At 39.0% G+C, this 14,289-nt stretch overlaps 1 protein-coding gene across 3 annotated transcripts in view; it reads right to left on the bottom strand.

Annotated features, from left to right (window-relative positions):
- The window catches only part of LOC146138737 (uncharacterized), a 54,960-nt gene that overhangs the window by 5,351 nt on the left and 35,320 nt on the right, over positions 1-14,289 (bottom strand). For 2 of the 3 annotated variants that reach the window (XM_083393591.1, XM_083393593.1), the window contains 10 exons: positions 12,046-12,182; positions 11,013-11,138; positions 9,464-9,584; positions 7,810-7,959; positions 6,232-6,315; positions 5,500-5,603; positions 4,843-4,947; positions 4,170-4,265; positions 3,521-3,631; positions 349-2,840 (listed from right to left, as the gene is read on the bottom strand). In XM_083393591.1, the coding sequence (XP_083249717.1) occupies positions 349-2,840; positions 3,521-3,631; positions 4,170-4,265; positions 4,843-4,947; positions 5,500-5,603; positions 6,232-6,315; positions 7,810-7,959; positions 9,464-9,584; positions 11,013-11,138; positions 12,046-12,182 (3,526 nt within the window). The remainder of the gene's footprint in view (positions 1-348; positions 2,841-3,520; positions 3,632-4,169; positions 4,266-4,842; positions 4,948-5,499; positions 5,604-6,231; positions 6,316-7,809; positions 7,960-9,463; positions 9,585-11,012; positions 11,139-12,045; positions 12,183-14,289) is intronic. The other variant, XM_083393592.1, reaches the window with a different exon arrangement.

Raw genomic sequence — 14,289 nt, 5'->3', positions numbered from 1 at the left:
ACTAATCTTCTTTAGCATACCCAAAAAGGCAATATATAACGAAAAAAGTGGAACAATTGTTGTAAGTTGTATAGTTACTTACAAACCAAATATCAAAGCTGAAACCCAAGTAAGTAGAATTGTGTTAATAAAGCAATGGCTGTTAATTTATTTTAAATTTCCACACAAAGAAGCTTACTTCTTTTAAGTCTAACTACCCTCTACAACTTGCAGCAAAACTTGCTCGTACTAATAAACATCAACCAAACAGTTTGTACTGGCAAGTTCGCAACAAAGCGAATAAAAACCTCGCTTTTTATCAAAAACTTTCTCATTAGGAAGTTTCACATTAAAACTAGAAACTCTCACCTCTGCAAAGACGAACGGAGATCGCTTTTCTCCCCAACTTTCTCCGAACTACTGTCCAAGCTTTCGGCCGTCCAGCTGTTCTGGTTAGACGCTGCTGACGTAGCAGCTGTGACGTCATTAGATGCCGCGACAGACATGACGTCATCGTCAAGTTTAGGTGAAGAACATTCGACGTGAGCTGAAGCGTTCGATGCGTCACTGTCAACGTCCACTATCGCCGAGTTTACGTCATTGATACTTGATGATGTGACGTCATCATCTTTCGACGGTTTGACGTCATCAACGCCGTTCAGCAAATCGGGAGCCACAGTGACAGGGGTTGTCGGTTTGATTTCAACTTGAGTTTTAGTTTCGGTTGATTCTTTCGGAGGGGTTTCTGACTTGGTCACATCAGGTTCTTTGCAAATCTCAGCGACTTTGGCTTTGGGCGTCTTCGGACCAAGTGGCGACTTGGCCAGCGATCTTACCAGCTCATCTTCGACCTTCGCCATTTCGTCGACCTTCTTTTGCGCCTCAGCATCAGAAGCAGATTCACTCACGGGGCGCTTCTTGGCTGGAGCGGCGGCGCCGGCAAAGAAGGCAGCACGGTCGGCGGCGATTCGCGCGCTCAGGGGCCGACTTTTCTCAGTTTGCTGACTTGTGTCAACATTTACGTCGCTTGTTGTTGTGACTACTGCTGCTGGTTTTGTAGTCGGTGCCGAGGCCTTGAAGCTTGGTTTTGGTTTAATGCTTGGTTTCAAATGTTTGGGCTTCACAGCAGTTGGCGGTTTGTTGGGTGAAAGAGGCGACTTAACTGGCGATTTTGGTCCTATAGAAATAACTGGTTCCTGGGCAACCTTTGGCGATTTTGGTCGCGGTGTGGTTCTTTCCGGGGACGATTTTGGTGATTTTGGTCGAGATTCCACTTTTTCTGGAGAGGTTTTGGGTGATTTTGGTTGCAAAACGGATGGTTCTTTTAAATTTTGCGTTGATTTTGATGAGAAATCAAAGACCCTTGGAGCTACCTTGACTTCAGAAGCCAGCGCACCAGAACTGACGCTGGTACTTTTGGGATGGTTCGCCGCACCATCGGGCTGGTCGATCGCTGGTTGGTCAAGGTTGGTAACGCGGCTCGGCGACCTCCGCGATGGTTTTCTGGCAACTGGTGGCCCTTTCGTGGCGTCCGATAGCGATCTGGTCGCTGATCTGCTGGTCGGCGAACCAGCGTTTTGGTGCGAGATTGGTGCCAGCGGACTTCTGCTGCGACCAGAAAACGACACTGGTCGTGTTCTGATGTCTGCTGGTGACACGGAACGCGGTCTTAAGGATAAAGGTGTTGGCGAATGGTTGACTGGTGTTTTTTCATAGTTTTGGTCGGCGCGTTTTGGCGATGATGGTTGCTTGTTTTCCTGCAACGGTTGCGAATTTGACAAATTGTTCGATTTTACAGCGTAGTTACCGCTTTTTTCACTTGCGAGTGGAGATACTGGTGGATTTGTGGCTGTTTTTGGTTGAAGATGATTCGTAACTGGTTTAGAGTCTTTTACAGTTAAACCAGAATCTATCGATTGGGTGTCTTTCGAGTCTACAGTCACTTTGGCCTCAGCATGTACATCGACAGTGGGAACCAGGTCGGGAACAACTTTTTTGGTTGTCTTGGGTGAGTCTCCGTGAAGCACTTTCTTGGTAAGCGTGTTTAACGGCTCCATGTAAGCCAGTATCTCCTTGGCCTCAGGGTGCGGCGATTTCAGGCTCGAATCCCGGCGAGGCGGCGACGGTTTGCTCGAAATCCTTGGCGGCTTGGCGGGCGAGGGGCCGGTGTTTCGCCGCGAAAGCTTGCGCCGCAGCTCCGACTGCAGATTGTCGGGATCAGGGCGCGGGCTGGGAGCCGGCGGGATTTCGGGCGCGAAATTGCCGCCAAAAAACTGTTTCTCGTCGGGCTTGGGCGTGGACGACTGGCGCGCCGCATGATAGACGTGCAAAGCCGGGGAAAAGACCTCGGGGGTTTTGGGGGGCGGGTCCACCTTCCTTACGCCAGTTTCTTGGTGCATGGAGGTGAAGTACCCGTCCTGGTCTTGCGAGAAAATCGAGCTGTTCAAGCTGCGACTATCGTCTTTAATAAGGCCGTCATTGCCTCGCCGGTTCCCTAGGACAATTAAGTCCAAGGGGGACTGGGGCATGGAGATGGGGCGCCGCGTCTCGATGTAATCGTGGTTCATGAAGCCGTAGGCCCCCGCCGGGGTGGCGAAGGTCAGGCGATGGGGCGTACCCATTTCGGAACGGGGCACGAAGCTGGAATTATCAGGGGTCGAAGTGCGCCCCAGGGTGGAGGCATGGGTGTAGCTGCTGCTGACGTGGCTTAAAGATAGGAGTGATGAATCAGGGGAGTTGTCCATCGTGCTGAGACGACTGTTTAGGGAGGAAGTGGAGGCCGACATTGGGGGTGCTGGAACGTGGTTTCGGCTTAGGGAGCTGTAGGGGTGGTGCGCGGGGGGAGGGTGGGTCTTTAGCACCTGTAAAAGGGGGTTAAGACGGGTTAATGTTGGGGTTGCGTGAAAATCAACTTTTTGACGATTTGGATTTCTTTTTTATGGCGTTAAAGCTGTTTGCAGATGACTTTTGGTATTTTAGTGTTAAGCATGTTTTTTTTAAATAAACTTAGTTGGAAAATTTTGAGATATAAGAAGTAAATCGAGTGTTTATAGAAGCAAAACCGGTCGGCTTTCAATTTACCGATTTCAACTGATCTTCATTTTGTTAAATTGCTTCCGAACACAACAATCGGGTTTTGGTGGGGATTTAAACAAAAGCCTAAACGTAGCTTGAAAATGAATTACAAAGCCAAATAGGTCGAGTATATCGTCATCATCATCATCATTAACTGAAGATGATAGAAGCTCGTATTAAAACGTCTTAGTCGAGATGATGTCTACTCGACCTTTTTGGCTTTGCAATTCATTATCAAGCTACATTACAGATCCTTGCATAGTGTACACAAGCCTATTTTTTTTTAATTGCCGCAAATTTTCAAACAGTACGCCGCAGCTCAGTTTGCGCGCTGTTTTCGCAGAGAAGCCGTTGACTGCCACTCCATTAGAAATAAAATGACTTTAAACTGACGCACGTCATGAGCTCAAAGTTACGAGCCCTAGCGCAGCAAAATCCAAGCACTTGACTAATAGTGCCAACCGACCTGTTGCAGTGCGTTGGTGACGTTCTGATGTTGCAGCAGGATCTCTGATGTTGTGGAGTGTCGGGCGCTCTCTGTACCGCTCCAGAAGCCAGACGAGATGCGGTCCTCGCCCTGAGAACAATGGGAACAATCGGTTAAACAAAGGGAAGATTAAAGAGGCGACAAACCTATAGTCATTCCATAAAAAGTCTCATTTTTACCTTTGTATTGAATCTATCTGAAATTGTTAATACTCATTTATATAGTGATGAACAATGGGAACAAAGGAATTTAGTTTTAGCAACCGTCAATATTATTCTGAACTGTAACACTGTAACAGTGTAACACCCTTCAGTATGAAAAGGCCAATTAAAACAAAATTATTCTTAAAAGTATTAACAGGTGGTTTTGAGCGTTTTTAGGGTTATCTATTATACTAAGAAATACTTTTTATTGCATTGATATCTTAAATTTACATTATATCTAAAATGTTTGGTATAAAAGAGAAGACATAATCCTGAAAATCACGATTTTACAAATTTTACACTACAAATTTTCAAAAGATTATAGTGTTTTGTGTTTCAAAGTTTGTAATTAAAAAAAAAGGTTAAACAAAGATGGCAGCCAGACATAGTTTGTTTAAGAATGAGTAAAACATCGCACTACTTACCAACAATGACTTTTCGCGCATAAAATGATCGTCGTTTATCTGTTTGTGATCGACATTAGTGACGTGATCGACGCCGTTCTGCTGCTTGTAGTCGGTCTGTGACGTAATAATATAATTAACATTCGTTTGAATGAAAACATCCTCATTTAAAAGATCACAGGTTGGACAGTTTTTGTTTGAAAAACATTGTTTTAAAGCGATAAACCAGTTCCTTTATGACGATTTATGGAAATACGTCGAGTAATAGAAAAAAAGCAGTTTGCCCAGCGAATCTTGGTAACTACTAAAAACGCGACTCCATTTAATAACAAATGGCGTCCCTACTATGCCTAAACTATAAAAATATACAAAATTGAAACGTGAAAAGGCCATTTTTCCATTTATTTTGAATTTATTAGGCTAAAGGTTGCTTCAGGGTTAAGAAGTTTCGTTATCTTCAATTACTACCCGAAACTTTATTTTAAAAAAGTTGCCTTTCATATTATAATTGCTGTGTTGAATCGCAAATTATGGATAAATAACTCGTGTTATTTGTTAACGGATCGCAAACGATACAACCCTAGTATCGGACGAGTATCGGACGAGTACCGATACTCACAATCGGGTATCAGTTCAGATCCAATATTAGGTTTTCACCCAAGGGGTGGTTTATATTTGCGAAGTTATTTCTTACCTTGTTGCTGCCGTTCAGCAGATCTTTGCTCACTTCGTAATCGTCAAGATCCACGATGTTGGGAAGCGACACGTGAGCGCCCCTTGGTGGGTCGTGCTTGGAAAGCTGGAATAAACAAAAAAAAGCTCTTGTTTGCATTACGAACAATTATGACCAAAAAAAACATATTTTTTACGTGTTTAAATTGTGAGAAAAGGCTTAGAGTAGGATACATGTTTTTTGTATATTTTTTAATTTTTGATATTAGCTGGAAAGGAAGGAATGCGTTAAAAGTGCTTCTCAACCTTTTTTCGCCGCGGTCCAAATACTAAGCGTTAGTAAAACGGCGAAGCTTTTGCGATGCAATTAACTCATTCCTTTACCAAACTTAAGAAATCTTTCTTACAACTTTGAATTTAATTAATACGAGCCAAGTTTTCGTATTGCTTTCACAATTTTCTCAAATTCGAATCTCAATAAATCTCACTTTATGCATTACAGCCGTCGGCAACCCGATTTTAGGTAGCCACCCTTAGGTTGAGAAACACTGCGTTAAACTAACTGAATTTCTGTTAAACGGTAAAAAACTGAAAATGTCAACAATTTTATCAATTGATTCGTTTTTTAAAACAAAAAACGCTTCAATTGAATGCAAATGCGCTAACTTTGCAATCTTACCGAGCTCTTATTTTTCAGTCTTCTTTTGACGTGAGACGCCGGGTATATCTTTACCTCGTCGGTTTGTATTTCAGCGTTATGCACCTCCCTCGGGCTCGAACCATCTAAAGGGGATTAAACCAACCAATTTAGCACAACGCAATCTTTCTATAACCTGATATTAGATTTAGTTAAGGCACACCACACGTTACAATGCCATTTTTTTAAAGTGGGTAAATAAACCGAATTCCAGCCAAATCGCACACATAATATTTTCTATAATAAATAGTATTGAAATCTGTACAAGCTTTCGCACAACCGTGCTTCATCAGGTCAAAGTAGAAAATGATTTTTAATTTGATGAAGCACGGTTATAATAGAAATGAAAGCAATTAAAATGCACCTTTTTAAAATGTAAGACGTGCTTTGTAAGTGCTTTTATTTCTACTTTGACCAGATGAATAACGGTTGTTCGAAAGCTTGTCAAGATTTCAACACAAATTGTCTTTATATAGGGCCACCTGATTACCCTATTTAACATTAGTCATATCATTGAGAAAAGATTAGTAAAACTAAAGTGGTCTTTTAATAAATTTAGCCTTCTGAAATCAAAACCACAAAGAAAAATATGTAAAATCACCCTTTTCGCGAAATCACGAACAAAAGCGGCACAAATCATGCAAAAAGCAGGGAGAACGATCATGCAAAGAGGCTATCACGAAAAAAAGCATCACGAGCAATCACATGACGTACCGCTAGCCACCGAGCTGTCACCGACAAATGACGAGTTGGAGTTCACGTCGGAATGCAAGCTGTTCGGGCGTGACGTATTCAAACCTGATCACGTGAAATGTCATGTGAATAATTTGCGTGAGGAATGATTCACATGAAAATATGGCGGGGCTTATCAGTGGTTCTTAACCTTACAAGTGCCGTTAACTCTAAAGCGAACTTAATGAACTTTGGAACACAAGACATTTTTTTTAGTAATTTCGATAAAAATATTAGAGTCATTATATTCGATAAAATCGTCATTTTGCTGCGTTTTTATCTTCACTTGTATTTTTACACTGATGATGGTATGAAGTATTGCCGAAACGTTTGTAACAGCAAAATGTCGATTTTATCGAATATAATGGCTTTAACATTCTTTTGAAACTTAATGGATTTAAAATAATCTTTTTTAATTTTGTGGTTGCAATCATTAATGAACACACAAGAATGATCTAAATTCTTGCCTAAAAATAAAAATTTAAATTGACGGGCTGAATGTATTTTGTAATTCAGCGTTCAAAATATCACTCTTCATTGTCAAAATTAATACACTAAATTGTCCCCTTTCTAAATTGGGGTAATTGTCTACAGGTTAAGAACCACTGGCACAAATTATTGTTGTACAATTGTACATTTACAATTCAGAACCGTGTGAGAACATGATGGAATATCAATACAATATGACGTACAAAGACAAATGATGAATTACGGCGTATTTCTGAGATTTCTGTTCGCCATGCGTTCTAACTTTGTAAAATAAACGAAGGTAATTGTGGGAAATGATTGTCAGGTAAAGTTGTGTTTATAGCAAAAGATTGCAAATAGAAAGCTCGTATTGCAAAGCAAATGCCCCAGAACAAAAACGAAGTTTAGAATGAAACAGCTATAAGGTTGATTTAAGTTTCGAAATAAACTTCGTTTTAGCATATTCCAGCAGTACCACTTGTGCTTAAATACTGTGCTTTCCCAGCAATCAGTTTGCAAGAAGTGCTCCAAATTCATGGTTTGATTACAAAGTGAATCAAGCCGCAGTAAAATCGTGCCATTCACAACTAATGCTCAAACGCTTTTCGAAAAGCAAAGAAATAAAAGTGCAACATTTAATAGTTGATTTTAAGCGTAAACGGCATAGTAAGGAAATCTTTGATAAAATCCCAGTTTGGCTCTAACGTTTTGAATGTTATATTTTGAAAAAAACGTGGTAATCGGTTTGAGCTTTTGAGTCGCTGTTAAAAAAATTACCAAAGCTAGAGGGTTCATAATTGCGCGAGGTTTACCACTGAACTATTAGCAAAAAGGGAGGGATTTGTCCCGAACCTAATATATTACGATAAAGCTCCGATTCAAAACAATTATTTCCTGATGTTTAACATTGAATAGACAAGCAAAAAGAGATGTTGCCTTGAACATAAAATATCGCTATAAAGCCCCGATTCAAAGCAATTCTTTTTAGGCCACCGTTAAAAACCAAGCCTGACATCAAATACAACAACAACAGCAGCATTAGCAGCAACAACAGCAGAAGCCTGTCTACACCCAAAGCAGCAAATCGCCTACCCAGCTCCTGCGAAATGCACCCGGGAAGAGCGGTGAGGGTTCGATGTCTTTCCTTGAACTTCTGCTGGCTTCTTCTCCTCACTAAAGACACGGAGGAGCGTTGAGAGCGACGGAGGTTGACTTTGCGCTCGAACTGGTTGCCCGACGTGTCTGGGGTGAGGAGGAAGATTTATATTTTAGAGCATAATGGTTGGAGGTTGTAGTAAGACGTAATAAGAAGTCCATACAGAAGTAGGTAGCTTTTTGTACGTTTAGCTCTTTATTCATTTTCAACATCATGATATACTTTTCCATGGGTTTTGATATTTCCATTAAGATTTGTATTGATATATTAACAATGGGGTATATTTCAAGCCTGACTGAGACGTTTAAAATAGTTTGCTTTGGTGCGGATCACTATTACGAAGTTCTAGGGTTCAAATCCCGCGTAAGATGACCAACCTTTTAATTGTGTGGGTCACAACTATACATTTTTTATTTTTTTGTTGAAAGAGACATAAATGTGTCATATTCCATGCTAATACGTAACGTGAAATACAAATAATATTGTTCTTGGCTGGTAATAAGTTTCCTAAGATGATGCCGTGTGAAAGATTGTACAAAATTCAGTTTTGAAAATTAGAGTTTGCACTAATGTTAGAAAAAAATAAATTAAAAAACAAAAAACAAACTTGCTGTCAAAGGGAATCTACTTTGCATTTTGACATGTGGTTGCATTTTTGGACGTTTTAAACAGCAGTGCCTTGTTAAAAAATAGCGTTATTTTAGACATTTTGTTCTTTCTAAAATATTTAATTGATTTTCTTGAAGATTGCAAGTGTGACTTGATCTTGTTATGTGCAAACTTGTTTGATGTATATATAGGTTTACATCAAGTAAAAGTAACAAAAAGCTAAATTTAGAGATCCGCTAGCTAAAATAAAAACCGCATAACATTCTTGGCACAAAACAGGGAGAAACTGTCCGTGAATTACACGAGGAAATAAATCGCAGATATAACCAGTTTATAAAAATACAACCAGTATTTAGTGAACCGCATCCTTAACCCAGTCTAGTCAAAAGACCGTCGACAGAATTTCAGACGTCACTTTTCGAAAGAGGTATTTCTGGAATTTCCGAAATGTAGAAGTCGCTCCCGTTTGGCGCGTGCCTACGTTGTGAATGCCTACTCTGTTACGTCACACGGGAGGTTTGTTACATCACAGTGCGGTCGGATTTCTCTTTTGGGCAGCCGTTCATTCACTTCTAGTTTACCAGTCAATGTCGATCAAAATATTTTAAGGACTAGACTGTGTCGTAGATTTTTAAGCCGGGCGTGGATACTCAATTGAATAGACCATTGTTTCCTAAACTGGCGAACGAAAGTTTTGCAAGGGTGAATCAGCATATACAGGTTAATGAGAAGTAAAGATTTATTTTTACCTGTGAATGATTTATTGTTACAAAAAAGTTCGGTAAACGAACCTTAAAAAAGAAGTGCCTTAGTATAACAACGTTTCCAAGACGTAACTTAATTAGACGGTATTCTTGAAAATCGCTGACCTTTTGAAACGACTTAAAAACTTTGTAAAACGAACCTAAAAAATCAGTGACTTTGTATAACAAAATTTCCAACACGTAACTTAGTTAATTAGTATACTTAAAGATCACCTACCTATTGAAACGACTTGACCGGCGTGCTGTGAGCTCTCTAGGGCCATCTTCTGGACGGGTGTGGGCAGAAGTGACCTTGGATTATAGAGTTCGTTGAGCTCCGGCGAAGCCACGATGTTTGTCTGAAATTAATCCAAAAAACGTGAAAGTTGAACAGCTGAACGTGGCGACTGTTATGGGGTAGAACTATTAAAAAGCGGCTATTTTGTACACAGTAAATGGTTCTTTCTATCTGCAATTTCAAAAGGTAGAAAAACCTATGATTTAAAGTTTTATGTTTAAACTGTAGTCATGACCCAATTATTTTAATTTTTTTTCATTTTGTCCATGGTAAAGAACACAAACTTATTCTTAAAAACAATAATGAAATAAATAGTTTTTTTTTGGAGCATAATGGTTGGAGGTTGTATTAAGACGTAATAAGAATATCAAAGCCCATACGTCATGTTGAAAATGAATAAAGACTTATTCGAAACGTTCAAAATGATACTTACTTTTGTATGGGCTTTGATATTCATATATAGGTTTTTATTTTTTGTCGAAAATTCTATCCTCATTAGTTTGTTTCGCATTACACCAAGGAAGGTTAACCAAACATTTAGTAAACGCTGTCATTTTTCCGAAAAAAAAAACGGTGTTATTCTTGAAACCACCGCTAAAATAAAAAAAACATGTGGAGGGGTTGTTCCATAGTGTTCAACACTCAAATGGATATTATCAGTTTAGCGACGGACAAATAAAAAGTACCGCGAAACAATAACAACAAGGGATGTACAAGCTCGAATAATGACCTATAGCACAAACGCTAGGCCGGGGGTATATGGAACCACAGGCTAACTAAGCCACTTTGCGACTAACTTTCGCGCTGGTTAAGTTAAGGGAAGTCGGCCAACTGTGGAGGGTACTTCAAGTTTCGAGTGATCCTTACACATCACAGATAGAGAATGGAACCACGCCCGACCCTTTAAAGCACCCCTGTGATGCTGCAGCAGATTTCTCCTCGTGCAGTGACAATAGGGTTCAAAAAACAATTTATGTTTTTCTAAGCCTGCATCAGTGATAACTAACTTATACAGTTAAACAATTAAACCGTGGAAAACTCAAGCTCTATGGATGCTGCAACTTAAACCATTGACTTTGACGTCCAGTTATTTGCATGAAGTACCGCCGACTTTGTTTTTCAAAACAGGATGGTGTTTTTCAAAAAGTGTTTTTTTTTCTTTGTTTTTCAAAACAGGACACATATTAATACAAAAAATTCGGTGCTGGTCTAGAATTCTACCACTTTTTTACAGTAACGAAACGAGTTGTAAAACGTGAAATTTTACCAAATAAATAATTATGAGACAAATAAACAAATACCACAATTAAACGTGACTCACCCCAACCCAAACGCTAACTCACACCCTTATCCAAATAACTATAGCGATATAAACCACCAGACGAAAATGTGGTAGGATTCTAAATCAGCGCCAAAAATTAGAATACATTTAAAGATTTTTAAAGACAATTTGTAGGTCTTTAGACTTTGACGTCCTACAACAACGTACCGTCGACTTTGAAGCGTGGTATGGTGTTTTGGCGTCGCGGTCGTCCAATAGCAATTTGGGGTCGAATGACTTTGGTCTGGCGGCTTTGGCGTAAGCTTGTGAGCCGCGAAGTATTCCGGTCATTTCCTGTTAGAAGGTGATATAAAAAGTTTGTGTCATAAAAACGTGATAAATTTTAAAGCGAAAACTAAGTAAGAATATCAAATCACGCACAGAAGTAGGTAGCATTTTGAAGGTTTCGAGTAATTCTGCATTCATTTTTAACATTGGAGTTATTCGAAACGTTCAAAATGCTATACCTTTTTCTGTATAGGTTTTAATATTCTTACTACGTATTACTACAACCTCCAATCATTTTTGATGACGGAAACATATTATCTCTGCTGAAGAAACGATCTTCATGTACGCAGAGTAAATAATTGTCAACCACAATGTGGTGCAAACTTAAAAAAGTGACAAGTCTAAACTATTACATAAATTGGCCTGTAAGAAACAATATAATGAAAAACAAAAAAATATAATGAAAAACAAAATAAAAAAATATACAAAAAACTAAAATATAAAATATAAAAAAATAACGAAAAATAAAAATAAACACAAATGTTTCGATTATTCAAGCTCACCATGTCTTCGTTAGACTGTCGAAACTAAATACTGAAATAATGCCGTTAATTACTATACTATACGTTAAATTTTACTGTCATTCGGAAATCACATCCAGGGTATGACACATTATCTTTGTTTTAATCAGATAATTAAAAAATATTTATTTTGCGTTTTTTATTGAAATTCTAAGTTCTTTTACATATTGATCGACATAGGTTTTTCATTTTTTTTTTCAACATTTAATGCAGAAATTGGAAAAGTTGTTTATTATGCAGTTTGGTATTTGAAACTAACTTTTTTACATTTAGAAAAAAAGTTGAACGTAACTCAACCACGCATTTTTTTTTTTAGAAATATTAGTTTCCCCACATTCTTTCGCGTAGAGATTTTATAAAATATAAGGCGACTTCAGCCACAGTGTACTTACGCTGCCGGCATGCTTATGGAGGTGAATGAGACAGGGCGTTCGCGAGTCTGTCATGAATAGGTCCTCGTCGATAGAATCACTCGATCTGTAGTGGAGGTACACCGGGAACTTCTGCTCAACGTCCAGGTTCGACACAGCTGTAGAACAAAAAAAGGGAGGTTTAAAGCGCGGCACCGCGTTTTTTTAGCCTGGCGTTGGTCAAGGATGCACGATAATATCGGATCGTAGCCGATACCTACCGAATGCCAAGTGGTAGTATCGGCACTCGCCCGATACTCGGTTGGTTTCGGTGCCGATCCAACACCAAAATGACGAGTGTCAGACTTGATTTGCGATATAAGGCAGCAATTCTCCCCTGAGGATTAAATTTATCAAAAAACAAAAGAGTAGGGTAGCAACTTGAGGTAACTAAACTACTTCAAACCAAAATTAAATTTGGGCCTAATAACCTGATAAAATCTATTTTGCTCGTTCGTGCATAGTAATGACGTCATTTGAAATCGGATCGAGTAAGTCGTTTGCTAACAGAAGGCAACATTAGTCTTATTTCCAAAAAATGTTCGCTTGTATAACCATCCACCATGACAATGGGGTAGTTGGTTAACATAACTTACAAGTCTTATTTAGGAGTTTAAGTCACGGCGACGTTTAAGTTTATCCTTAAAAATATTTGTGGGGGCTGTGCAAATAAAATCAAATAATTATTGTCCAAGTTAATGTAACTTACATAAGTCGCCTCGCGGCAATCGCAAAGAGTTTATTTCAAAAGATTCATTTAAAGGGATTAAAGAGCTTATACTTGACAGAAATGAAAACATAAGATGTTTTCAGAAACTGTTCGACTGCGAAAGAGCAATATTATTCCAAAGAGTTCTCAGAAAAGGTCCCTTTGAAGGCGTGTCGTGCGTGTTTAGACAGGCGTCATAATTCGTCGTACCGGACGTAATACAAATCCACCCGAAACTGGAAATGTGGCCAGACGAAAAAGTTGGTAAACAGACTTTGCCGAATACATTTGGGTTGCTGATTGATTGAAAATTTGGCCACAACTAGTGTTCCCTACAAGGTGCGCAAATGCGCAGTCACGTAACTAGAGATGTAAAATTTGCTTCTTGTTCACGTAGAATTCCCTATCTTTTAAAATTTAGCAATAAACCAGGGCAAAGTGTAAAAACATTAAAGTACGAAAACTGGAAAAAGCTGCGTGAATTAAATGTGTACTTTGTTCGTATTTTGGTAAGATTTTATACTAATTCACGAACATTGTAATTCGTTCATGACTTGAAAATTAAAATATTCATGCTCCTTAAAATCAACATTTGTTCTGTAGGAAAATTTCCTAGAGGAAACATTAACCACAACTCACGGAAATAAATGCATAAGTATTTTTTAGCAGTTTCACAGAAAAAGTAAAAAAGAAGAAATTCAAGAAAATAAGTTTACGTAACCGTGCAAGGATTTTATAAAGAGCAAATACATACAAGTCATTAACGAATAAAACCTCTTGTTTGACCTTGAGTCGACCCTCTCGACCTTGAAAGAACCTGGTACCTGCGCCAGGTGCTTTAAAGCAAACAGGGTATTGCGCAATCCAAACACGACATTGCGCAATCTAAACAAAACGCGCAGTGTGCTGAAGTGTAGTGTGATTGCTGGCAAGTGTGAAACGCCAATCAGGTTAAGCGAAATGCGACACGTGGTTTTGGGTGCGAGATCGAATTATCGATTGTAATTGGAGGTCAAGGTCAAGCGAAGGTCAGTCAATAGCGAAACCTGCGGCCGTAATGATTTTGTAAATATCGACGAGGGATTTTCTTGATCACTCTATTGTTTTTGCCGTTGATATATTCGATGTATAATGGTTCATTTGCCTATGGGAGTGTTCTTAAACGATTTTTGGTGGGTCACTGACATCTTATGTAATTTAAACGAAGCTTTGATCCATTTCATCAAGCAAAGCTCAGAAAAACTCGCCGTTCGTAATAAAATTGTATTTATGTCACATGCAGGCCTATACACCTTAGGTTGAGGGTCCTGTGGCCTCTGTGGTAAAAGGAAATGCCCACCCTAATGGTTTTAACATAAAGTTATGCATGAAAAACGGGTCAATAACATTGATGAGATTCAAAAGCACAATTTTAAGATTTAACTGATTTAATACTTCTAACAGTTTTTAAATTTAAAAGATTTCGCGCAGAACGCGCAGTAACAAGATTTTTAATCCAAAATCCAGCTATTTGAAGT

Source organism: Ascidiella aspersa, chromosome 7, assembly GCF_963924565.1.
Source record: "Ascidiella aspersa chromosome 7, kaAscAspe10.2, whole genome shotgun sequence".
Classification (NCBI taxonomy): Eukaryota; Metazoa; Chordata; class Ascidiacea; order Phlebobranchia; family Ascidiidae; genus Ascidiella; species Ascidiella aspersa.
The sequence above is the reverse complement of the archived record's forward strand: the minus strand, read 5'-3'. Positions and strand labels throughout refer to the sequence as shown.